At 32.7% G+C, this 26,150-nt stretch overlaps 1 protein-coding gene across 1 annotated transcript; it reads right to left on the reverse strand.

The window, feature by feature from the left end:
- Nucleotides 1-13,428: 13,428 nt before the first annotated feature.
- On the reverse strand, nt 13,429-25,009 carry LOC142973254 (uncharacterized). The gene is made up of 8 exons (XM_076114892.1): nt 24,941-25,009; nt 24,608-24,864; nt 24,249-24,420; nt 23,739-23,812; nt 14,344-14,386; nt 13,933-14,207; nt 13,677-13,848; nt 13,429-13,570 (listed from the first exon to the last, which is right to left on the reverse strand). Exons 1-8 carry the CDS (start codon nt 24,950-24,952, stop codon nt 13,484-13,486), a joined length of 1,092 nt encoding a protein of 363 aa, XP_075971007.1. The 5' UTR covers nt 24,953-25,009; the 3' UTR covers nt 13,429-13,483.
- Nucleotides 25,010-26,150: the final 1,141 nt, after the last annotated feature.

Raw genomic sequence — 26,150 nt, forward strand, 5'->3', positions numbered from 1 at the left:
TGTTGAATGAGAATAAATTATTATAATAAATGCACATAGCGGTGTCTTAACTGCACCAAAACCCTGAGATTATCACACTTCTTCGTCGCTTTGAACCAATTTAAATGACTGAGTCATAATGATGTGTTAATTTTATTCAACTAAAATGCATCTTTTATTATTTTAATTAATTTAAACGTCATCGTAAAAACAAAAGAACATGAATATAATCTCCCGCTGGTTTTTGTGAGGTTTTTCGTCACTATAAGCTATTGTATTATCGTTCTTAGTCATATTATGCAGTAGCATTATAATGAGTAGTACACTAAATAAAACAGTCGCTATAAATTTTAATTTTATGATCTGCCTGTCTGCTCTTGTTAAATAAGCCATAAATTCCCAAGTGACATTGATTTTATTGTGCACTATACAACAAACTAGACCGAATATATTAATATTGTCGGTTTATTTGAATAAGATATGACGTTTTCCGAGGGCTCTACTTTAGTGAGTCGAATTTATTAACTGCTTTTATTACACAAAAAGGTGTTTTCAATACACAAGATTGTAATATTCTAATTTGATGGGTTTTGATCTGAATTTTTAGATATTTTATAACATTGTTGGAGTGGTCTTGCTGTCAATTTTAATTTATGTAAAGGCTACACACAAATTGTAATCTTAGAGTTTCAGTAAATAATTACTTTTGATTCTTTTGTTTCTTTTATTTTACCTGTTATAATGGCTTTTTTGTTATTTCAGAACAATGAAAAATAAGCAAGAGAGATTATGGAATTTAATTATGAAGTGGAATCGTCAAGGCTTTAAATATTTTTAGACGAATAAATAAATAAATTAAACAAGGGTGTTAACATGCGTGCACATAGTCCGTCCCCTTGTTGTAACATTATCTCGTTCAACGTACAATAGAATAACTATCAAGAGTCTCGTAAAACGACGGCCAACCCAACACTTAAATGGTACGCACGCTTTATGTCAAATGCATTGCAAATTGCGCCGTGAAGATGCCACTGCGCTTGGCATTTTACAATTTTATTTAACTTTTAGACCATTAGCTTCTTTAACACGGCGACACACATACGACATATGTACCTTTAATTATTCAAATTACTCGCCCATTCGTCCATACATTAAGATTTCAAAACATGACTGAATCTGAACTCTATTTCCGTATCATAAATGCTAATTCCGACTTTAATAGTCTTTTAAGTGCGGTTTTATCGTGCAGTATTGTGTTTTGCTTTATCTGAATTAGTTTGTAGTCTCACTAAAAGCTTTTATGAATAAGAAGTACCCATAAAAGGTCTTCACAATTGTTACTTACACGATTGAATTACTAATTGTTAGAAACAACTCGATGCAGATAAAGAAATATGTTCAAAACAGAATATGAGAATACAATGCATCTCAGGTTTGTTTGCCATTTCGTGGACGAATTTTCGTGTTATTATTTAACCTAATAGCCTTATAATGATATTATGTTATCCTAAATATTATAATTAGAGATGTATTAGCAAATTGGTATATAATTTATTTTTTCACGTTCATTTATTTCAGATTGTCTATGCACAGCGTCATCATCATCAATCATTTACTACCAAATTATTTCGAGGTCAGTAACTATTATTAACGTGTTTTGAGCTTTTCTATGCCCATAACTTAATAAGGACTTCATATTAAAAGATGTCATATATCTTTTCTACTTTATTTTTTTTCATTTTATCTGATAAAAAGTAGACCATAGAGCCCAGAGATAGTAACGACATTCCTTTTAAAAAAACATTATCAAATGGGCAGAGGAATGAGTGCGTTATTATGTTAGTTCATTAAATCAAATAATCTCTTCATTGGGTATGTGAAACTAGTCTTATATTTCAATTGTATACATGATGGACCACAAATTTAAGACATAAAAAATGCAATCTACTTTCATCCGAACGGATTACTTATTCTAATTATGCTAATGTATTCAAGATAATTACTTATGCATATTAATGATCGTGAGAAAAATAATCTACCAATAAAAAATAACATGTCAATTTGAAGTAGCTATGAGTGCAGCATATTTTACTTGAAAAACTTATCCTAGATAAAGTAATAAAGTAATTTTCAGTTAATTATAATTAAAACGTATCAGATAGAATTGTGTAACCTTTATTTTAACAGGTCATCGGACCAAATTTAAAACAATAAAACTATTATAGTATTGTTTTCGTGCACAAAAGCTAATTACGGTAAGCGTGTATGCGAATTCCAGTGGAGGTTAATCTCATTGGTGTGGTAGATGGGCGATTAGAGGGATCATTTGTGTGGGACAGTTTCACACACCTTAGCGGTTGGTGGACGAGGTATGTGCGAGTGTCACACGCTCCTACCACTATTCAGCCACTTAAAAATACTTCAATGTTGAAATAAATGTCTAAAGTAATAGCGAGATTATCAATACTGTATAAAAAAAAAATTACGTATGTAAAATGAGATTAATATTATTGTATGAAAATGTAATTTTAAGGATGTAAAATATTATTTAGTAGTCTGGTGGAGACTTTTATTCTGATAGTTTCGTTAATGTTTCCAGCTCTGAAGATAGTCAAGACATTTCGCGATATTAAATATCCTAATGTAAAATTGAATAATATTCATTCTCTTTCATTTTCTTGCCCTCATAGTAACAATGCTTCACATAAAATCTATACTAATATTATAAAGCTGAAGAGTTTGTTCGTTTGAACGCGCTAATCTCAGGAACTACTGGTCCGATTTAGAAAAAAAAAATCCGTGTTAGATAGCCCATCTATAAAGGAAGGCTATATATCATCACGCTACAGCCAATAGGAGCAGAGGACCAGTGAAAAATGTTACAAAAATGACTCTCTTATGTGACGCAAGCGAAGTTGCGCGGGTCAGCTAGTGTATGATATACTTGCTTTTAAAGAATCAATAAATATTTATGAAGTGAACAATAATATTGTAGCAACAAGCAGTTTATTTTGATTGATAGGTATTACATGGGGAACCAATAAATTCTAATAAAAACAATAACAATGGTATATTTGTAATAAAATTCTTGTTTCTTTGGTGAATGGAGGCGTGAACGTTGCTAACGCGATCATTGCTTTCGTCTATCTTGATGTAATTGGAACAATGTAATTACTGAGCTATGTACGCTATCGAACACCGGAATCAATCGTTTTTTCTTTAACTTATATCGTAGAATAGGTAATGTTTGCTGGAGGTTTTACTCTTAATCCCATATTTGCTTCCAACAGTACCTAATAAGACTTAATTAAAGCATGAACTATGTAACTGAAGCAAAAAAAACTTCTCTCAAGATGAATCACAAATAACTTTACCTTAAAAGGGAAATTATGTGTTGTCATACTCATGTAGACCTAAGCAAAAAAGTTATAATTTGTCACAATGTTGTTAGTTTTTCAAACGACCTCAATAAGGTACGTAATAACAATAAATTGCAATCACACGCATTATGAAGACGACACTCAGCGCCTACTCTTATTCAATCAAACCATCATTAAGTACAAGGGTGACATCAAAGAGACATTCGATTAACATACCTATCGCAAAAAATACCTACTGGATAAATGAACTTTACGATGTAACACTGGCCGCTCACTGACTCAGAAGCATTTGACGACATGTTGAATTACAACCAATAAATTCTCCTTTTTACACTCCTAATCTTCTGATGTCTCACACATCTTCGCAATTTAATTCATGCGTTATAACTTTAAGTTTTAAAACCTGTCCAAAGCGGATCTTTGTCACGCGGCAACAAACCAGCCCGTTTATGACATTTCTCTGGGATATTTGATAAGAGTGACATCATTCGGTGAAAAATCTAGTTCTAAACATAGCCAGTTTTAGAAATCCGAGCCGCACCTCAAATAGTTGCGACGTCTGGACCCCGCAGGAGACCTGAGAACTTAATGTTTATGATTTAATCGAAGATTCTGAATGAAGATACACCAAACGTGTTTTAAATATGACAGTTTGTAAGGTTAATAAGGTATTCGAGGATATATGAGGATCCACAAGTTAGTTTGTACGTCATAATTATATCAAAACTGCGTTATATGACCCTCAAACAGAAAGTTCACACACAATATAACCAACACATACTCTTATCTTTTTCAAAAAAAATGGGTGAAGGTTAAAGGTGAATTATCATTCCAACATTTTGACTATTTAGCTTGGATGAGTGTCTACAGTAAGTTATATCCATACATCGCTCTTTTCCATACACAGTTATACATTATACAATGTTTTGACAGATGCCTGCTTTCTTAGCATCTGTAGGCTTAACAAACACGATATTTAATAGAACTCTGACATTTTGATGCGACTAACGAACGATTACTCACAGTAATACGAACATTATAGCATTAACTATAACCTACATCGAGCATCAGAGGACATTATATTCACATAAAATCGCGACCTCTAAGATATTGTAATTGAAAATAGTTTTGCAATCGCCACATATGTAATGTGACTACCTCGTTGTTGTAAAGAGATCTTCTACGCATTGTACACATAACTTTTTTATATTTTTCTATGCAAAATAATACTGATATTTTCAGCAACGTTTAATAATTTTGGTAGGTAGATTGCATTCTTTGTTAGCTGCCATAAGAATTTTATATTAGGCGCATACAACCTTAAAGTACCTACGACCAATTTTATGACGACTACGTCATCCATTAGTACATTTTATTATTGGTAAGTGACTGTGTACAGAGTTTTAAGTAAATCAAATAAATTGTGGTGCAAGTGACCTCTGAACTATGACACGTACCTGCGTACCTATTTGTTTAATGCTAGTGGTTCGGCCTAGCGATGGCGCCGAGGATGCAACGTGTCGTCGAAGCGGGTTCCACGGTTATTATTGCTCATTTTCCAAGTTGGATTGAACCGCAGTAACCTAGAGTAACATTTCGAATAACAAATTATAAGGTTACGAAACATAATGTATATCATCGGCTTTGTCGTTTGTCTCAAATTTGTCAGCTCGAGGGTTGCTAATCACTGTCGACCCACAAACAGGATTGACACATTCATGCTAATTTGAAACACAATGCAAACATCTGTTTGGCTACTCGTGTATTCGGCTATGTATTAAAAAATCACATAGAAATCCTTATTTTTTGGCAGTAGGAAATCTACAATATATTTTGCCTCAGTCTTTCAAAAATAATGTTTTTAAAATGTCACTTTAATTTTTAACTATAATCGATTTGCAGCCTCATTGTAGTCCATTGATGGTCAATCTCATTGGGTGATTGCGCGCTTGCTAATAAAAAAAATTATGTCTATTCAATTGTAAAAAGTTCTCGTAAGGAAACCTTCAACTTTTAGATCCAATTAACACTCACATTCATTAATTCAATATAAAAGTTGTTAAAATTAATTGCACATTTGACACACTAAGCTAGCTAGTTAGTATCTTGTTAATTAATTAATTAAGAAAAGTTATAAGAGAACCATATTGTAACAATAAAACTACGTTAATCAGCCGCTAACGAGCGGATTATTCAACAGTTAACAGTAGCTATAACAACTAACTGATTGATAGTAAATAAGTAATGGTTGACCTCATCTAAGAGCTACTGGCATTCTTTGAGAACACGTCATACAATTTTATTGAAGACTTAATGCTTGGTGAAGTTGCAAAGGCATTTAAAACAATGTATTTGTAAATTAGCCTAGCCCTAGAGTATCCTAGGTAACAAATATCCTGCGACACGTGGCACCAGCGAGGTCGTATGCAGAGGTGCAATGTCGCCTGACTTCGCAGGTCGTCTCAAGTCACCAACAACATAAAGTCTCGCGATGCCTCCAGATGTCCGAAGGAATCGGCCACCTTTACTTGTCTTAACACTGTCGTATAATATTTGCCAGTGTATCCATGGCTTTATGATTAGAGTGCTTCAAGCGCGGTGAAGTTTATTTTGTAGGAATACTAGTATAACTATTAACAAATTGATGTTTAAATTAAGAACCCGTCTTGACAAACCTGTGAATATCACAATTTCTTGAAAACCGTGAGCCGGCTAGGGGTCATTGATTCCTTACACGTTGATATAAACGATAAAACATTAATATGAAATGTCCTAAGCACTTAAGTGAAATAACACAGACGGGTTATAATGTAAAAAATCTATCAAAATGATTAGCTCCGAATTAGATAAAATTATTATCTAAATTGGGCAAAACCCGAAATTTGTACAAATCCTGACAGTGTATCTTTCATAGGTATTTAATTATACGGGGAAAAGATTATAATTCATTCCCCTGCTGTTTTATTTTGCAATAAACCTTTCCCTATTCCGCGATTTAAAATATTAATTTCGTAAGAATGCCTAAAGCTAAAAAGGTTTAAATTATATGACACAAACCGCCTTCTCGCTGTATTATGGATACTAGACATCCTTGATTGAACGATAAATGCCAATAAAACTGACCATCTTTGAGAGCATCTCTTACTAAAAAAGTTCCGTATAATATGTGCAGTACAGCAGTCACCAAATAAAGTCTTATGTACTATCGAACAAACTGAATCATGACCCACCATGTGCTCATTTTCTAAAACGCGTCTATATACGCGTAGGTCGAAATTGGCTTGAACCTTTCGTTTCCTTGGTAATGAATTTGTTATCTGTCATTATTGCGACAAATCTTTGTGCGCCAATACAATAATGCTTTGCTACCGTTTTCAACAGGCTCCGTGGCGTAGTGGGTTGATGTTACGACTGCGACGCGTCAGGAGTGGGTTCGATACCCACTCAGGGCATGGTTTATTCGGCCATTATAGGAAATAATGTAACTATAAAAATTAAATAATATAGGGTAACCAGCATAGTTATTACCCGGTTAAGGAATTGATACACAATTTTGGTCAACAGTGTCTTTATTTAGTAAAACATTGACATAAACTCTATTATAAACGCAACTTAAATATTCTTTCTAAAAGAACATCAGTCCTTTGTTTCAATAACTTTATACTAATTCAATATAAAACACTTAAAAACCATAAATACTAGCGAATACTGTTAATTCAAATGTGTTATCCTTAACAAATATTGCAACAAACTTTTACTTTTTCTTTTCGAACTACACGCCTGTCGCACAAACGTCGGACATGAGTTCTATAAATTTAAAATGTTACCAATATTCTAAAAATGACATATATCGCAATTAACTTGAACTGGTTACTTTAGAAATTAAAATAAAAGTATTATTCCTTAACATTGGCAATCACTGTATGATGGGCAATGACTGTAATGGTTACCCTAATCGTTTCACAGATTTCTAAATGACGTGCTATTTGATCTTTGACACAAATAGGTTTTTTCGTAGTGAAAAGAGTTTAGACTATTTACATTCTACATTCAAATTAAGAGTGATTTATCGAAAACGTATCTACGCACTGTAATAACAAAGGTCAAAGTTGTATGTAGTCGTAGATACATCATAACACAGTCGTATGCATGTTTAAAATGTCCTAAGTGCAACTTCGACGATAGAGACGAAATTCTTACTGTTTTGACGGTGTCAAGCGAATTATCGGCAAAATGGGTCATGAATCAGTTGGTTCGATAGTACATTGTTCGATTTCAAAAGCTCGTTATTTTCCTGTTGCTCTATAAGGATTACACAGCGAAGCTTTTATATTATTTATGCACATAAAATAATATTATATTATTTTTAGATGTCTCACATGCCTTACTTACCTAGTACGTATGTTAGTCGATTTACTAGTTACCCAAACTCATATTAAAACCTTTTGATACGGGACCCTAAAAACTAAATCTTTGACACATAATGGTTGTAACTCACGATATTAGTTCACTTTGCGAATTTTTATGTAGAAAATAAAATACATACATAAATTAAAAATTAAACTTGTAATATTATTCGTATAGAAATCATGTTTTATTTTATTGATTCACGCGAACAAGTCGTGCGTATCAAATGCTTACAGAGACATTATATTGACATACTAGCTATTACCCGCGACTTCGTCTGCCACCTGAATCTCCCCATGGAAATGCGTCATTTGCCCAGGGTAAAAAGTAGCCTACGTCTGGGGTATCAAAATATCTCCATCCCAAATTTTATGCAAATTGGTTCAGTAGTTTAGGTGTGATTGAGTAACAGGCAGATAGACAGAGTTACTTTCGCATTTATAATATTAAGTATGGATTTACAGTGGGCCTGATTTAAGTTAAACGAACTGGGGCCGGATTTAGGCGGATATAAAATTCCTTAGGATATAAATAACTACATAAAATAAAGAATGTTGATCTTCTGTAGGTAGTGTTTGGCGCCAGGGCCTGTATTACTCTGACCCGATGCAGTGTGACGTCAACACACTGTAATGTTGTAATTGGCGAATAAAATTTGTTATGGTTCAATCCGTTTTTGTAAACTCGGAAAGGACATTTACCTCGCGTGTAGTTATAGCAGGAATAAAGTTTTTGGTGGTATTTAGATACTTGAGCAAGTATATAATAAATGTATTTTTTGTTGATGGAATCGGACCCCCAGAAACTAAATTATCTAATTATAAAATATAGTATAGGTTTTCAATTCATCTTTCATGTCTTTAAAATATTAATACCTAAAACCTACTTAGTAATAATAAAATACGTACACGTGCTTTTCGTTTTTATCATTTACATAAAAATATTTTTATTCTTTAATACAGTTTTTAATTTTCTAATTTAAGAACACTGTGTTATGTAAAACTAGCAGTTAATAAAAGCTATTAAGGTAATTTCTGTCTCGATATAGGTCTCATTTAAATTATTTTCCCATTCCTACTCGTTTAAGATTTAGAAAAGTGTAAAATATTGACGTTATGCAAAGAATTAATATAAATACATGTATAATCACGCTTTATTTCCATTCTTTTTTTATTAAATAATTGATCTTTTTCATTTTATTATTACTTGCAACTATTTTTTTACTTAAACCTTTTCATAAGCTAATGTCGTCTCTCAAATACTATTTTGTCAAATAAAATAATTAAATACAAATAAACTCACATAAATTATAACATGATATTTTTACTACATTACAAAATATGCAATCAGTAAAGCCTGTTCCGTTAATATTGAGTCCTAATACGAACTTTGACATTATTACACGAACATATCTGTTCAAATTGCAGTCGTCTACATAATTTTACCATTTGGAACAAGAAACTTCTCCGTCTAAGATATGATCAAATAATGTAATATACTTTGTATTTACTTTTTGTTTGTATGATTATATCAAATGCCACGTACATCGTACATACTAGTAACGCCCCGCGGCGACGTCAATGGATTTAAGTGTTAGTATTACCACCACTTTGATGTATCCGAACGCAATTTACTAAGAAGCGCGTTAATGCTTTACTAATAGGTTTATTTCGATACTCGTCGGTAGTAAACAAATACATTCACGTAGAATCAACTCGGCCTCTGAATCGAAAGGCCAATAACGACAGATATCGTTCAATACAATGTCACTGCAAACGGTTACTAGAAATAGAGCAATAGGCCATTAAAGCAATTGACCTTTAAAATGTTCGTGTTTTGTGTAATCTATACTTAGAGGGATATTTGGAGTAAAAGCGATCATATAGAGCCATTCGTATGATGATACGATTACGACATAATAAAGCTACGAGGCATCTTCTGCCGCGCCTGAGTATAACTTGCATAAACTTATGTAGCGAGTAGGCATCTAGTTTGTTTGCCGTGAACTTTTCAAATAAAGTTATAGATTAGGCATGGATAAAAAACGATCGGATTATAAGTTGATCTGCTTAAAATATGTCGATATCGATAAAATTTATATTAACGCAAGGTTTCTTTCGATAGAGCAGCTGTTTACATTCGAATAAATTATAAATTGTATTATAATCAAATAACAATTAAACCATAAAAGGTAATTATTATCACTTCGCGTTCTATGAGAGTCTCATAAATTCCATATACGACTTCCGATTTATGAAAACGATTATTTAACAGCTGATAATTACTACCAATAAAACGATCTACATACCAATTAAACTATCAACACTTAATACGCTTAGACCACCCAATAACAAGTTCTTTTTTTATGAACACTCTCGTACGTATTTGCTTTAGCTTTATCCTTGAGGACTGTTGTAACCATTTTTTTTTCTTTTTAACCAGGTTCAAACATCGGCACATCATTTTTTGGAATAATTATGACTACCTTCAAAATTTAAAGAAAAAAACGTACTTTAAGTATATCAATTGGGATCATCAATATATTGTGATCTTATTTATGACCATAATTACGGGTTATATAATGACACTGGCAGTAAAAACAAAGAGCATCACATCAAGGCAACTGGGCGAAGGTAGCCCTCCACATTAATCATGGAGCGACTGAACAACATGTACCGTGGATTAATAAATACCAACCATCAGTTTATTAATTGAAATAATATATGTAAGCCGATTTAAACCTGCCTTTGTCGTGAGAACACACCATATAGGTTAATTTCGATGGGCTTTTGCATAAGGTACTACTAACCTTTTCTTAATAATGGTAATTATCCTTAAGAAGAATTTTCAATTGATTTTCAATTGCGTAGATACAAAATTGTTTGAGTATTTATATTTTTTAAGGCTTTAAGGCAATAAGAATACAAACAGACCTGAAGCTATGGTTTGTGAATTTCTAGTAGTCCATAAGTAGTGTAGCGTAGGACTAAGCAGTAGCAGCGTGCGGCGTTGCGTTCACTTCGTCACAGTCGCCACCGGCTAATTAACGAATAAAGCTAACTGTGAAAACTAATAAAACGTATGATTGGGTTTAAACTTAACAACTTCTATTAAAGCATATATTAGGCTAAGTGGCGTACAATGTATGGATGTTTTGTAATACTATACAATCATATAATTCCAAAGGCATGATTATCAGAAACAAGCAAAACTATTGTATTTAACTGGATGCATCGTTCATTTGTAAGTGTACACGTCAAATGCTAAGGTCGAGACCGAATGGACGGCATAGCATCACGATGGAGGCTCATCGAGAGGTGAAGATCGCACCTACAGCTTTGTCTCAACTCTCAACAATACCTATTAAACTTTAGCGCATACATTTATTACGAAAACAACACAATAATGCTCTATCATTGAACTCTTATGCGTCTTAATAAAGTAAAGGTTAATATATTATGTCAGTTTTTGCTTTGACTGCCATTAATCTGTCACACAATACCACTTTTGGTCGGTGAAGCTTTGAAGAAGGGCATTCGGCATTGATATTTAATCTAATAAGTATTTGGACCAATTACGTAAAACGATTTAGTTAAATGAATATTTATTACATATTGTATACAATAATAACAATATGTTACTGGCGGAAGCGAATACATGAACTTTTTGAATTCTGCCATTTGTATGATATATTGGGTTTATTAATTTATTTAAAACTGTAAAATGAATGTGTCGCTTTTGTGATCCGTAACAGGTTTTTTAAAGGTGATTAATTCATTGGCTGTTTGAAAGGCTATCATTTGAAATACACATTAGATGAATGTAAATGATAAGATAATTGAGCTCATCGGCTCAATTTTAATCAATAAACGAGCAAAGATTAAAAAAGATGTTATTTAACGTATCCTGAGGTTGAAACCAAAATAAATCTTTTAAACCTGTTTTCTATATATTCTGTTAATGTTGCATAATGTAAGATAGATGGGCAGAGCGCAATCGCGTGGGTTAGCCCGATACTTTTCGTGGTAAACTGCTGCCATGTCTATAAAAACCAAGGACGCATAGCGACGAGACAATGTGATCGGTTTCTTATCGATATATTGCCTCATTAGCAGATAAATTACTGTTTCCTACCCAAAAATGTAGCACCGTTCAAATAAGATGAAACAATTTTAATCTAATTCTTATACAAACTAATAATCATTGAAACTTTAATTCTCTCTCATCTTTATCTCATTATAAACTAGCTTAGACACGCATGTTTAATTAAATCTGTGAAATATTATGAGGACACTGGCTAGCTACAAAGTAGATAGTTGGAAAAGTTAGCGAAGTAACTCTGTCACAAACAGAAATGTCTCGTTATTTATCACTATCTAAGATCAATTTATCAGATGCCCTTTAGAAAGAACGTACAGGCTTATGTTGGATTTACATTACAACCTGTAATTATCCAACACTTATCGGAGCTCAACAGCTATCATGAGTTTTCAACATATGCTCATAAAGGATTTCCCAAGACTAATGAATACCTATCAAATCTAAAATATAACGATCAATATAAAATTGAGTGGCATTGGTTATGACGAATAGCTTTAGCAATAAATACTCTAAAATGATATTTAATGTTAATTTTTGAATAATCGATTTCGGAGTTCATGTTACTGATATGTGTTAAGTAATCCACAAAATTATATCGATCATTTTAAAGGTCAATGCGGAAACATTGTGATATAATGTTCTGGTTAAGGAAAATCTATACAAGCGCTAAACTTGCAAAAAAATGGTTTACTATATTTTTTACGGAGGTGATATATTATGACGGCGTTTATGCCGATTACATAATAAAATGTAATACCCTTAGGAATTAAACATTACGTCAATACATAGTAGTTTGGTGTATAGAACTATAACAATAAGATTGATTGATGAATTTACCTGTAGACCAGACAATGCTCTGCTCAGCTCAAAAGTGTCCATATTTTAGCTAATGAAAAAGAATAACTTTTTTTTAAAACTTGCTTACTTTAATTTTTTAACTGAATCCTGGTAAAAGTGGCGCAAATGACTGTTGAACACTTTTGTACAGAGTCGTTTTTGTTCAATTATTTATTAGTAAATGCAAATATCGCACTACGTAGAATAACTATATCTAACGTTAAAAAGGTTATTAAATAAGTATACCATAATCTATACTTGGTCAATATTTTTAGTTTGCAGGTGTTTTAAATAACTATCTTTTAGGCCCCGCCCTAAATCCGCCCATCTACTGTTTTTCATATTCATACGAGTAATTGAAATTGTGACATTACATAAAGATTCGTTACGAACAAGTTATAGACTAGAAGAGTTATTTTTTATTGAAGTATTTTTTAAGTTTGCCTGTAATTTTGTTAGTATTATTTTTGTTACTACGTCTATGTTACAAATTATTTAAAATTGATAGATTGCTCAGCTGTTAATAATAATGAGTAAATATGATCGCGGCTAAGGACGAATTTCATGTTTAAAAAAAAACTCTACAATGCGTTTACCGTGGATCCATAAATTTTTGGGTATATGAGATACATGATGTACGAAAGGAAATAAAAGTTTTCATTAAAACATATCACAATTTATTTCATATAATTCAGAATACTTTTAAGTTGTACTAAATCCTATGACGTAGGATACCTAATAATGAGTATGGCGGTGAGTTTCGTGGTTTATTGAGCTATTTACTTCCTGGGAGCGCTTCTCGCGATGTACTCGAGGGCACGAGCGATCTGAGGGGGCAGGGGTGGGGAAGTGGGAAGAACATTGCCCTGAAAATAAAAACATTTCATTAATAATTTGTACAAAATGCATAATTTGAACCATAATTAACTTATGGCTTATAAAAATACTGATGAATTTGTATGTGTAACTTACAGAGGGCTGGTATCCGTTCTCGTCAGCGACGTAGGAGATGGCGACGGGGACACCCTCGGGGGAGGTGTATGAGTAAGATCCTTGAGCGACGACGGGCGCTACAGGGGGGTTGCCACCGAACACGCGGGGAACTCCTTGTTCCTGGGCAGCGATACCGTTGCTGGTTTCGTAGCTATTAGAAAAACATTGGATTAATCTCAGTTCATGATAACAGCTGAAAACTAATAACGTATTAAATGTAGTCTCTCAAACTTACAAGTAGTTGTAGCTGCCATCAGGGGCGTTGTCGTTACCGAACTTCAGGGTTTCAGCGTTGTGGTCGTTGGACACAATCCTGGCTACTTGCACAGCCGGGATGGGTGAGGGGGTGCTAGCGAAGAAGGGAGTAGGCGCGATGGTCACGGAGGGCGTGTAACGGAATGGCGAGGGGGTGGAATACTGGTAACGGTTGCGATTGTAGTTGAAGGGGCTGTATTGACCATTGTTGTTGAACTGGGCGCTCACGGCAGCCACCAAACCCAAAATCACCACCTGTGTTCACAAAAATATATCACTGGATGTCACCTCATTTTATTTTATTTTTTTTAATTTTTGTCACTTTATTTCACAGTTGCCATTAACTCTAAGTTTTTTTTTATTTTATCGATTCATATATCGTTTTACTTACTGCGAATTTCATTTTGTTTTTTCTATGATTGCCTAGCGATGAACTAGTTTGAATGATGCGGGTAAAAAATCCGCGCAGGCTTATATATCGCTCAAGGAACCACCCACTTTAGACGTCGAACTGCAATAACATTTAAATAATTTGACGCGAGACTAGAAATTGTTTTAAAATAACACTTGGGCTATCCATCCTGCTCGTCATAAAGATTCATTAGGTCATCACACGTTTTAGGGGTCATAATACATATTGAAAATTGAATTATAATTTGAGTACGTTTTGTTACTATAACGCGGAACATTGATAAACATATTTTTTTTTGTTTTGCAAATTTTTGTCATGTATGTCGGAAATAAGTGACACAATATTTTAAGTTATTTATATAAAGTCATTTATGGTGCTTTGGCGATCACTATAAATTCTTTATTGTTTGTAAATAATAAATAAATATTACTGAGAATAAAACAAAGTTCAGTATTAAACTTTTGTATTATTGTTATAGAGTTTCACAGGTATACTTACTTTAAGAAGACTACTAGTAATTTTGCTAACTTCATATAGATAAGTTGGTTATTTTTAGTTTTTTGGCTCAGAAGATCCCAAGGGTGATAAGAATAAATTGATGTCTTCCGTTTTTCAGAAATAAAATAAAAATTATGCGGAATTCATTGATTACTTTATCGCTTTACTTCTCTCAATGTGACTTTGAAAAAAAAAGCGGATGACTAAAAACAGACATTTAATTTCGTCCATAAATGGTATCTTAAATGCAAGATAAAACTTAAATAAAATAATTATATCCTTACTTGAATGTTTTTTACTGTTTGAGTGCTTGATATAGATCTGTAGTATTACTTTGATAACCCTCTCGTGAAGGAGTATCGGAGACTAATAGATGCTGAAAAGAAGGCATATATAGATTTTGACATAACTGTAACTTATTAAAATAGTGCCCATGTTATTGTTTAGCTGACAAAATTATGAACTGAATTAAAAGTATACAGTACTTTTCTGTTCTGGCCATCTGGATGTGATGTGATACCATGTTATCCTAATAATGTTGAACACGATAAATGTTTCCATACCCGAGATAATGCCTTATTTTGTTTATGATGGCATCGCAAGTACACCATGCCACCGGCATTGTATGTTAAATAACACATGCATCCTGATGATAAACATTTTACAATTACATACATTAGGTATGTAATTGTACACTAGTTTTCAATTAATCGCTGTTCGAATCAGATAAAATCGAAAAATTCGAATCAGATTAGTTACAAGCCAATTCATTATATTCAAGTTGGGTTCTAATTTTAGATATAAAATGTCATGTTAATAAATAGGTATCACAAGAACATGATAATTTTCACTTTAATGAACTTTATCGAATATTCAATCAGACAAGTTATTTTTTATAACAATATTGCAACAACATGTGATCACATTAATTTTAGTTTGACACTAAATTATTTTTAACATATTTTGCCTAAATCGTATTATTATTTATCTATCATATTAATATTTAGCACCGACCGATCCTTGTATCGTCGCACAAGGTGAAAAAAGATTCATCAGACAGAATACAATGCATTGCAAAATATAATTTATATCACTTGAATAAATTAGAAAGAAGTAACTAAAAATTTTAGAGGATATCTGTATCAGAGTTTCACAAACGTATAATATGAGATACTGCTTTTCACCGCGACATCACCTATGATTATTTAAAATTGTGAATTCCGCAGAATTTTTCTTTTCACACCGATCATCATCACAATATAATAAGATTTTCTTCTATATAACTCGATAATTTGTGAAACTTAAATGAAAATTCCACAGGTAGTTCTTTAGTTTATCGCATTTTAACAGACAGACATGGCGTGGTGCTTTTTTTATGATCATGCATAAAATTCAAATAGGTATAGGTAAAACTGTAGTATTTCCGTGAATTTAGATAAAAATCTTGTCTTCTTTTCACGGTGTATTTTTGCATGTATTATACAAATTTATGCGATGACAGTGCAATATTTCATGCCCATGCTTGCTTTTGCGATAAGCTCCTCACTGCATGACTCTACGTGTCATTGTGTTTGGATTTAATTTGATTTCTGGTGGCTTTTACTTGTTGTTACATCCAATAAATAATTACTTATTCTATATAAACTTATTAGAAAGATGCAGCGAGAACCACTAAGATATTAGTAAATCCATAACGCAGCTAATTTTACAAATATAATATGACATTCAATAGAGTTCATAATACAACACTAGGTACTGACAAAGTTTAAGTCATCGATGAAAAATAACATCATCAATCATTTAATAATTAAAAACCTTTTAAATGGTAGTCTTTAAGACGCAAGGAAACTAACGCGCCGAAATTTCAATAATTTAATAACATAATCGCTGATGCCTCGGGCCATTCACAAAGTTTTATATAAAGTCAGAATCCTTAACGTCACTGCCGAGTGATTTATGTGATAATATAAAAGAGATCACTTAGAGAAACTAAATTAAATATACATGAGATTTTCAAATCGATCTATATTCTTCAACTTTTGTAACGTTAATGAATATTAAATCTTGTCAAACTGATACGCAATCGGTTCTAAAAATGGTTTTATTTTGACATTATTTAATTTAACATCACCCTCTTATGTCCACAAAAGGATTAGCAGGGGGGGTTTGAACATAATATTTTAACTATACATTACGTGTGGCTTAGGATGTAATTATTCAATCTATTATTTGTTACATCCATTAATATGATAGAGATAATTCTTCAAATAGCGAATTACATTACATCTGCAACAACCCGAAACATAAATCGCTATGTTTTCGCAAAACGGAAATCAAAAGGCAAGGTTCACCATAGCTGACGCGCTCACCGACAGTTCTAATAATACATATTCAATTTGATTACTAAGGAACACTAGGTATTATATATGATAATTAATCTGGGGGCACGGAAGTGCCCCCGCAAGTCGAGCAAAAAAAAAGCGGCACGGCTGTAACATCCTTTTCTCGAAGCAATTCGGGCTATTTTTGACACCCCTATAATTTCGTTGTGGATAAAACAAGAAGCCTGGATTTTCAGCAACTAATCAGTCATTGTATAAACACGGTATATTTAAAATTTCAGTCAATTTGAACCAGTAGTTTAAGAATGACAACTTGTTAAAATTTTGAATTTTGTCACTCACTGATTCACTGACTCACTGACTCACCGATCATCAAAAGTCTAAGGTACTTCTAGCAGACTTGGAAGCTTAAAATTTAGAATACAAATAGGGTTTAGTGTCTTAATCATGGGAAAAATTCAATATTTTCTAATTTCGGTCCAGTTTTCTAAATACACCAATTGCAACAATAACTTTGTAATCCCATATAAATGTAAAAGATTACAAGGTTACATTTGCAGTTAATAAATTATTATTACTGTAGAAAATAAAATAAATAGGTGTAAATAGGTACCTACTATATGAGGCATAACGGGAGGGGGTATAGGGTGGGTAAGGGTGTTTAGCCCATGAAACTGAACAACATTCCCATAGGAAAATATGTTGAATTATGAAAAAAAAACGTCTTTCCATACAAATTGGACTTATGTTCGCTCTACAAAAAGAAGTGAGATGCCATCAAAAACATTCTGTAAAAACCTCAAGTCTCGCCGTAAAAAGTTGTGAGATCAATATAATACCAAGTCGATTAATCTATTTAGTCTCTACTTAAAGGACCTTCTGTCTTAAGTTATTACGTATGTTATTATCATGCCAATTTTAAAAAAAATACCTTTAAAACAAATAGATCGACTTGGTCATCGCAAGAAAACACAAATTCGCCATTAACATTTCAGGAGCATTAACTTCTTGTCGTGCTGTGTAGTTGTGATACATACTAATAATCAAAGCATGCGATGGCCAGGTCGGTCTATTTGTTTTAAAGGTATTTTTTTTTTAATTGGCATGATAATAACATACGTAATAACTTAAGACAGAAGGTCCTTTAAGTAGAGACTAAATAGATTAATCGACTTGGTATTATATAGATCTCACAACTTTTTACGGCGAGACTTGAGGTTTTTACAGAATGTTTTTGATGGCATTGATTATACTTCCCTAAGTTCGTAATCGATATTGCAATAATCGCGAGCAAGTTCACGGTTTAGGTGCGAACTAGAGCCAAATATCGTCGCATCATCACGAGTGGCGCACGTGTCAGGTTTGTGGTACCTTTTTTATATCAAAGTAGAAACATATTAACATCTACTAACTACTACACAACTAACCAACTTACAACCTTTAGTCACACCTTTCATGTGTTTATCTGACAATATGTAATATGTAATTCAAGGGACGATTAGTTTTTCAGTTGGATAATACTTGGAGCACATTGGCTCAGGAATTATCCCCAAACTTATAACATAGAAATACTTAAAGTTTTCTAAAATAGCCAGTTTTAAATATCCTTTCCCCGGATCATATGAAAACAGTTAAGTGTTTTTTTCTTTGCCTTAAAGCTGTTTCTATTCGATCGAAATCTAGTTTTAAACGAGACGTCTTTATATCTAATCTTGGAATTATAGTAATAAAGAAAACTAGTTACTGGAATGGTTTTTTGTTGCGTGCGTGCACCAGAGACGAACCCAATTATACATAAGAGACGAGTGATGATTTTAAATAGAAAGCTTGACCAGTACCCATATTAAGTACATTTATTGAAAAGTAATCAACAAATGTACTTTGATGGCCACTATTTAGTTAACATGTTAACCACTATAATCTAAGAGAGAAAACAATGTGCAGCTTCGTAGCCCTTTAAATAGTTGTCAACCGAGAAAAATGAAAGCCCCCCAAATAACATTCTTATTAATTTCGTCGTCGTAAATTAAAACCTGAAATTACTTTTATGACCTAACTTGCCTGATTAACGCCCGCCATTTCTTATAGCCTTATTACCCACAGAAGCTTCCAACATTTTAAATTATTTGGCCGCCTGTACTAATCTTAGAACTGAAATCAGAAATGCAATTTATTTCGGAGATTTTGATAATTTAATTATAATATTAGAACTCGAACCAGTCGCCTTATGTAATTGTTAACTTAACGTCTAAATGGATTTTTACATTAGGTAGATCGTAACATTCAAAATACGATTAAGTAATAATTCAATACTTTATGATTAACAATTACATGGAAATTAAGTGATTTGAAAAAATTACAGTCAATATTATTTTCTATGGAGGACGGAATTGAAAAGAACATTTTAATAAATTTTATTTGATAGTCTAATCGAACAACCATTATAAAAATGTATTTTACTATTTCGCTGGCCAATTTTTGTGTCGAAAATAAATTTATTAATTTTATTATCATCATTAATATTGAAACCTCTTATCAGCACTTTTATTATAGCAACAAATATAAACATGGCAGGTTTAAACACTTTTATTACACTTTACCTTTTCTTTATGCGTTCAAATATTATACTGAGATTTTAAACCCTGAAATGGTCTTCAACGTGATAATAAAAACGGTACTTGCGTACTAATATAACCATATTATATTGTTTAACCCGTATTTTAATTTTTTAAAACCTTTAAATATAATACAGTAAGATCAAAGATTTCTTTATAGTGGCATCGGAAACACATCAATTGTGAAAATTTCAGCTTTCTAGCTATCACGGTTTATGAGACAAAGCCTGGACACAAACAGACAGACAGCGGAGGCTTAGTCATGGGATACCGTTCTACTCTTTGGGTACAAAACCCTAAAATATTGCGTAATGCGACATATACGAATATTAGTAACAATTCATAAAATAACTACAAAATAACCCAAAAGTTATCAAAACACGTTGATTAAGCAATTTTAAAATACAAATATTGTCATTAATAAATTATGTTAATAAACAATAACGAACCGGTGAAATTTTAATAAGATGCGATCAATCAACAAGTTTCAAATCTTCTATTGAATTATTTATCAGGTGATCTAATACTGTCAGAGCATACTGAGTGCATTTGCCATCATCGTACGCACAATATTCTGTGACAAACATGCATAGGAAGTGGAATTAACTAATGTTTGTATTGTAGTGATAACGAACTTAGCATGATATCCTTAACTTGCGAATACCATAAATAAATAAATACATCAGCGCCCCTAGTGTATTTAGAAAGAACTAATTTAGACAAGTGTGAAATGCTTGCGTCGAAGGCGACGCGATAATGCCAAAAGCTTGAAGTAGTGCTACAGAAATATCCTTGTCCAAGTTTGGCGCACGCACATGCTACGCATTCTAATTATTCAATGTGCTACGATGTAATAAGTACTCAATTATATGACCAGCGACCTGCTGTAATTTTAAACGCACTTGGCTGGTGTATAAAACCTTCACTCAATAAGAGCTTTTTTTACTGTTAAGACGAAATTTCTAATTCTAATTGTTTTTCTAACCGCAACTGAGCATTTTTTAATTCTCTAATTTTTTTGTCATAAAGTTTAATTTATATTAATATTGTCTTAATGTATTAAAAGACACATACAAAATTTCCTGTAAACATATGCTACGCAGGGTTATTGGTACAACATGGTAACAGTCCTAACAAATTATTGATTAATGAGTCCAACAACATTCGGTAACAGTGACGAACACGTGTAAAGTGGGGTCAAAATAACCTTGCGCCGCTAGTGGTCAACTTATTTTGTGCATAATAATTCATGTTACTTGTAGTATACATCATTCTGCCATTGTTAATAATGTCGAAGCGTTTTTTATGTAATGTTCAAGTATAACGTATTAGTTACATGTCTTGAACATACATTATAGTGGTATGGGTTTAATCGAGCAGTAATATCTGAAAATAATTTAGAGTTTTCTTCTATATCTACACAAAATTTTAACTTTTGTTCTCCGTGTCTCCAACGCCCTAGGTGGAAAAATATAATTTATTGGTAATTAAAGAACATGCAGCTTCAGGCTTCTACCTCCAGATCGAAAAACCTCGCCTTTAAATTTTGTCCAGTATTTTTACCCTTTATGGGATGATTTTCCAAAAAGACGTGTATATTTATTTCTAATTTTCAAAGACCTCAACAGAAAGTTTCACACTTCTAGCTTTGAAATTGACAAAATCCATACAAACTTTCATCCCCTGTTTTAAACTCTTAAGGGTTGAATTTCATTAAATTCCGTCCTAGTGAGTATCTTAATCCTGAAAATAATTTTATAAACATTTTAAATTTCTTAAAACTTACTTGTATTTTCAGAGATTTCATGAAAAATGAGTGCCTTTTGGTTTTATATGTATATAAAGATATACTAAAATATTTTTATTGGCTTTATCAGTCTATTGCCATTGAATAGCATGAAAATCTGTACAATAGATTTTAAGTTTATCGCGCACAGGTACACATGCTGGTGCGGACTATTATTGTATAATCGATAACCGAATATTTTGCGATCCGATGTGTCTATTTGAATTTAGGCACTTTCTTTTGATGATCACCTATTTTTGATTTCCTTTAATTATAAATGAATATTAATAAATATTATACAGATGTTTTTACCACTTGATTTCAGATAACATTTTAAACACAAAAATGGTAAACTTTCAAAATAGTAGCCTAGTCAATTAGTAAAAATACCTAGATACTTTACACAAAACCTGATGATAAATTTATTGCCAGTAACATGCGTTTAATATATGCAGAAAGAGAAATGTTTGATACAGACAAAGTTCAGGTATTGCGTAGCAATTTACATAGATTTTATGAATAATTTGTAAAATATGCAGATCATTTTTGTGTTGGAATTTGTGTTTTAAGTAAATTAATATAATATATTTTTTATACTCCCGTCCTTAATTTAACAGACTACTTTGCGTTTCAAATGTTAGTACCTAAAAACAATAATTTAATGTATTTTTTTTATTGTTATAGTGAGTATATACTATTTCATAGATATGCAGTTTAATTAATTGACCCTATTTTTGAGCAAATATTCATAAAAAACCTTTATCTACTCATCGTCTCTACGTACGTGCGTACTAAAATCTTGTAAGTAATGTTCAGTAGTGCTTTCAAAAAATCCTTTAAAAATATTAACTGTATATTAAAATAAACATACAGGCACTCGACATTTATAAATACATTTAAACTACTAATCTGGTCGCGTGTCTGTCACAGAGGTGATTGAACCCAGGTCACGGTAGATAGAGTTCAAAAGCCAGGAACCTCTTCACGATGCAAACCCGAGACAAAAACTACCGCTGCCTGCATCGAACCTTTATTGAAACCTGTTTGTGTTTCTTGATGTTTTTCGCAAGAGCTTTCCGTATCCACTACAACTGAGTACAACAGTATCTCACAGATTCTGATTTTTCATTTAGTTTTTATTTACATCCAAGATAAGTCTTATTAACTTGTCAAGTTCGTTTGAAAAAATCCTAACAACATCTTTTTTGGGAAGCTTGCATGTAAATTGTTATTGTACCTTGAACAGCATGTATATTGTTTCTAACTGTAAGTAAATGCGATTTGGAAACGAAAACTGCGTATCCAATTGTTTTCAAAGTGAAGCTTTTGTTTTTTTTTAAGATTATTTAGCGCAAGTTGTAGGTCACGCAATTATGCGATTAATATTAAGAGATGGACATTAGCCTGAAGCTGAATCGTTTAGTATTTATCCATTAATTTTCTATTACAAAATCCTTAATATAAACTTAGTAAAAACATAAAAGGGCATCATGACTCAACAAAATTTTGTTTTTCTGTAAACCTTTTTGCTCTATTTATTATTAATTCATGGTTTTAGAAAGTTAATTGAGAGCTATTTATATTCGACAATGTCAAATCTTCAATATCTGTCGATACTACTGACTATTTTTGAATACGAAACGGATGATCATGACCAAATACGTCTATATGATTAATATTGTGAATAGTTTTGAATATGTTAGAAATTATTGATTGTTTTTCCGACAATTATAATAAATGCTTCGACCTCTATCGTCATTGTCGTTTATAGCTGAAACTGTCGAGTTACTCGAATACAATTTAATAGATAATCTAAGTAAATGAATGCTCTTCATATGTTTATATTTTGCAGTGAGCGCTTTTGTGTAGTAACTTTTAGGTTAAAGGTATCTATGACGAAATAAAAGATTGAATACATTTTACATTATTTATTTACGGTAACCATTCGGTAAACCTTTATTAACAATTTTTTTAACATTTTATAAATAACAATTAACAAAACATTTCACTAGAGGCTCCGATGTTACCGTTCGTTCTATTATAAATAATGATTAGGTATGTACAATGTGCAGGTATTTACAAAAGCTCAGGTGAATCGCTAAGTCAGTCGTGTGATCATATCAGTCAATTTACTTCTTCTTGGAGATGTACTGGAGGGACTTGAGGATGGCCTCAGGGATGGGGTGAGGAGTGGGGATGGCGTCACCCTGTAACCACACAAAATAACAAGTTAAAAACAATGAAGTTTAAGGGAAGTAATTTTATGCATATAGGACTATCTATGTAACTCTGAAAGGTTACGTTTGCAATAAAATTAAAAATAAAAGCTTTACGCAATATCCTTTCAACACTGGCATGTTTATAGCGACCGGTCTTCTTCTCATATATCTTTATGGTAATCTTTTTTGCTCACGTTGCACACGTCACTATGGACTTGGCTCTTTGAACAGTTGTGGTGATGAGAACTTAACCTTTTGGCTTCTTCTTATTATAGCGGAAGTGCTGGCATTTTCAATTTTATGGAACACATTAAGCTTAATCATTCTAATCGAATTATAATTGAAGTGTTAATAATAATTGTCAATTAACTTTAACGTATAAAAAGTTTACATAAAATAAATGACTGAAAATGCTATTACTTACAGTTGGCTGGAAACCGTTCTCGTCAGCGACCCAGGTGATGGTGATGGGTTGACCCTCGGGAGAGGTCCATGAGTAAGCACCCTGGGCGACGACGGGGACTACAGGGGGGTTGCCACCGAAGTCACGGGGGGTTCCCTGGGCTTGAGCGGAGATACCGTTGTCGATCTGGAGACTGTATTAAATATATTTTGTATTAATCTTGCATCATCTGATAGGAGTGGTCTAACATTTGAGTATTCAAATTTAGATTTGGTAGCGGTTAGGTAATTAATTTAACATTTTACATTGGAGATAATTTAGCGTTATGAATAGGTATTAGAAAATGCGTAAAAGAATTGACGAATAATTGTTTGACTTACGTGTAGCTGTAGCTACCGTCGGGTCCGATGTCGTTGTCGTAGCGCAGAACATTGGCGTTCTGGTCATTGCTGCTGACGCGGCTGGGAGCAGGGGCAGAGGGACGAGGAGGCTGGCTGAGGGGGCGAGCAGGCTGGCTTATGGGGCGAGCAGGGAGTTTAGGGGCCACAGGACGAGGAGCGTTGTATCTGCCCGGCGAGTTGTTGCCGAAACCGGCGTACTGGGCTGAAGCGACGGCCACGACGGCGGCAAATGCGAGCTGTTAACAATTCAATGGTTACCACTTTTCCAGTATTTGAAATTTCACTTTCAATAAAATTTGCCATTACACTTACAGCGAATTTCATTTTAGAAAAAGTTATTATTTTCTACTGAAGAGGAGTAGAGATGAGTAGATCGGAAGACCTGAATGTTTACTGATGTCTATTGATGAGATTTTTTTTACTTTTATACCAATCCCGAGTATTAGTTTGCGCAAGTCGGCATTGATATTGTCATAATGTTTGCATATGTATATTAATTACAGAAGATGCAACATGCCGTTGTCAACAGAAAGCACTGATATAAAGCAATAGAATTACAAATATATTATAATGAAGTGCTCGACAAAAACTGCATAACTTACTGTAAAAAGTCAAATCAGTCTCTTGTTGGCTGCAACAGTGACAGGTCGGTAAAAGAATCCTAATTTAACAATATAGTTAATCAGATAGACAAATTCCCATTTACTTACACATTTGTTAAAATTGCATTACACCAGCAAGATTGAAGGTTCAAAAGTATCACAATCGGTAGGCTATTCAAATTCAAAAGCAATCATTACAACACATATAGATAATTCGTTGTATTGAAGTGACGTTCAATCGATCACCTTTTTATTACATTGTCATATTGTACTTATCTAATACTTGATTTTACGAGCGCGCCAAAAACTTAATTTATGTAACCGGAATATGTTTTATATATTTCGTAGCGTGAGTTATTATTATGTTAAAATAACGTATAATTTACAATTAGGCATTATTGGTCTATTAACGCTTAGAGAAATTCTTATGTACACAAAAAATATTTTTGAAAACGAAGCTTTAATTTAATGTACTTATAAATTAGGATATTTGTTGTGAAGATAAGTTGCAGTTAATAAAGAGTATGCGGTGAGCCCTTTGTTTGATTTCCTTCAGTTACTATTAAACAACCACAATGGCTAGATTAAGGACGAATATTATAAAAAAAAACATTGATAAATAACATATTTGACTGTTCATTGACACTTCATATTGATGGCTATTACAACATTATTTAAATCTAACATTCCAAAGCGTTGTCGAACCTTTGTAACTTGAACCTATTGTAATAAATTATATTACAATTCTGAGATTAAGCATCTGTCTAATATCGTTTGTGTTTTTGTATTCTCATTAGACATTTAGACATTAATCTTTTAGTGTCTGTGTACCATTTAATCATAGCTTTACAGTTGCTTTAGACATTTTTTTCAGATTTTTTACAGAGATCATCTTTAGAAAAAAACGACAAGTTCACTGA

The sequence above is a fragment of the Anticarsia gemmatalis genome, chromosome 5 (assembly GCF_050436995.1).
Source record: "Anticarsia gemmatalis isolate Benzon Research Colony breed Stoneville strain chromosome 5, ilAntGemm2 primary, whole genome shotgun sequence".
NCBI classification, from domain to species: Eukaryota; Metazoa; Arthropoda; class Insecta; order Lepidoptera; family Erebidae; genus Anticarsia; species Anticarsia gemmatalis.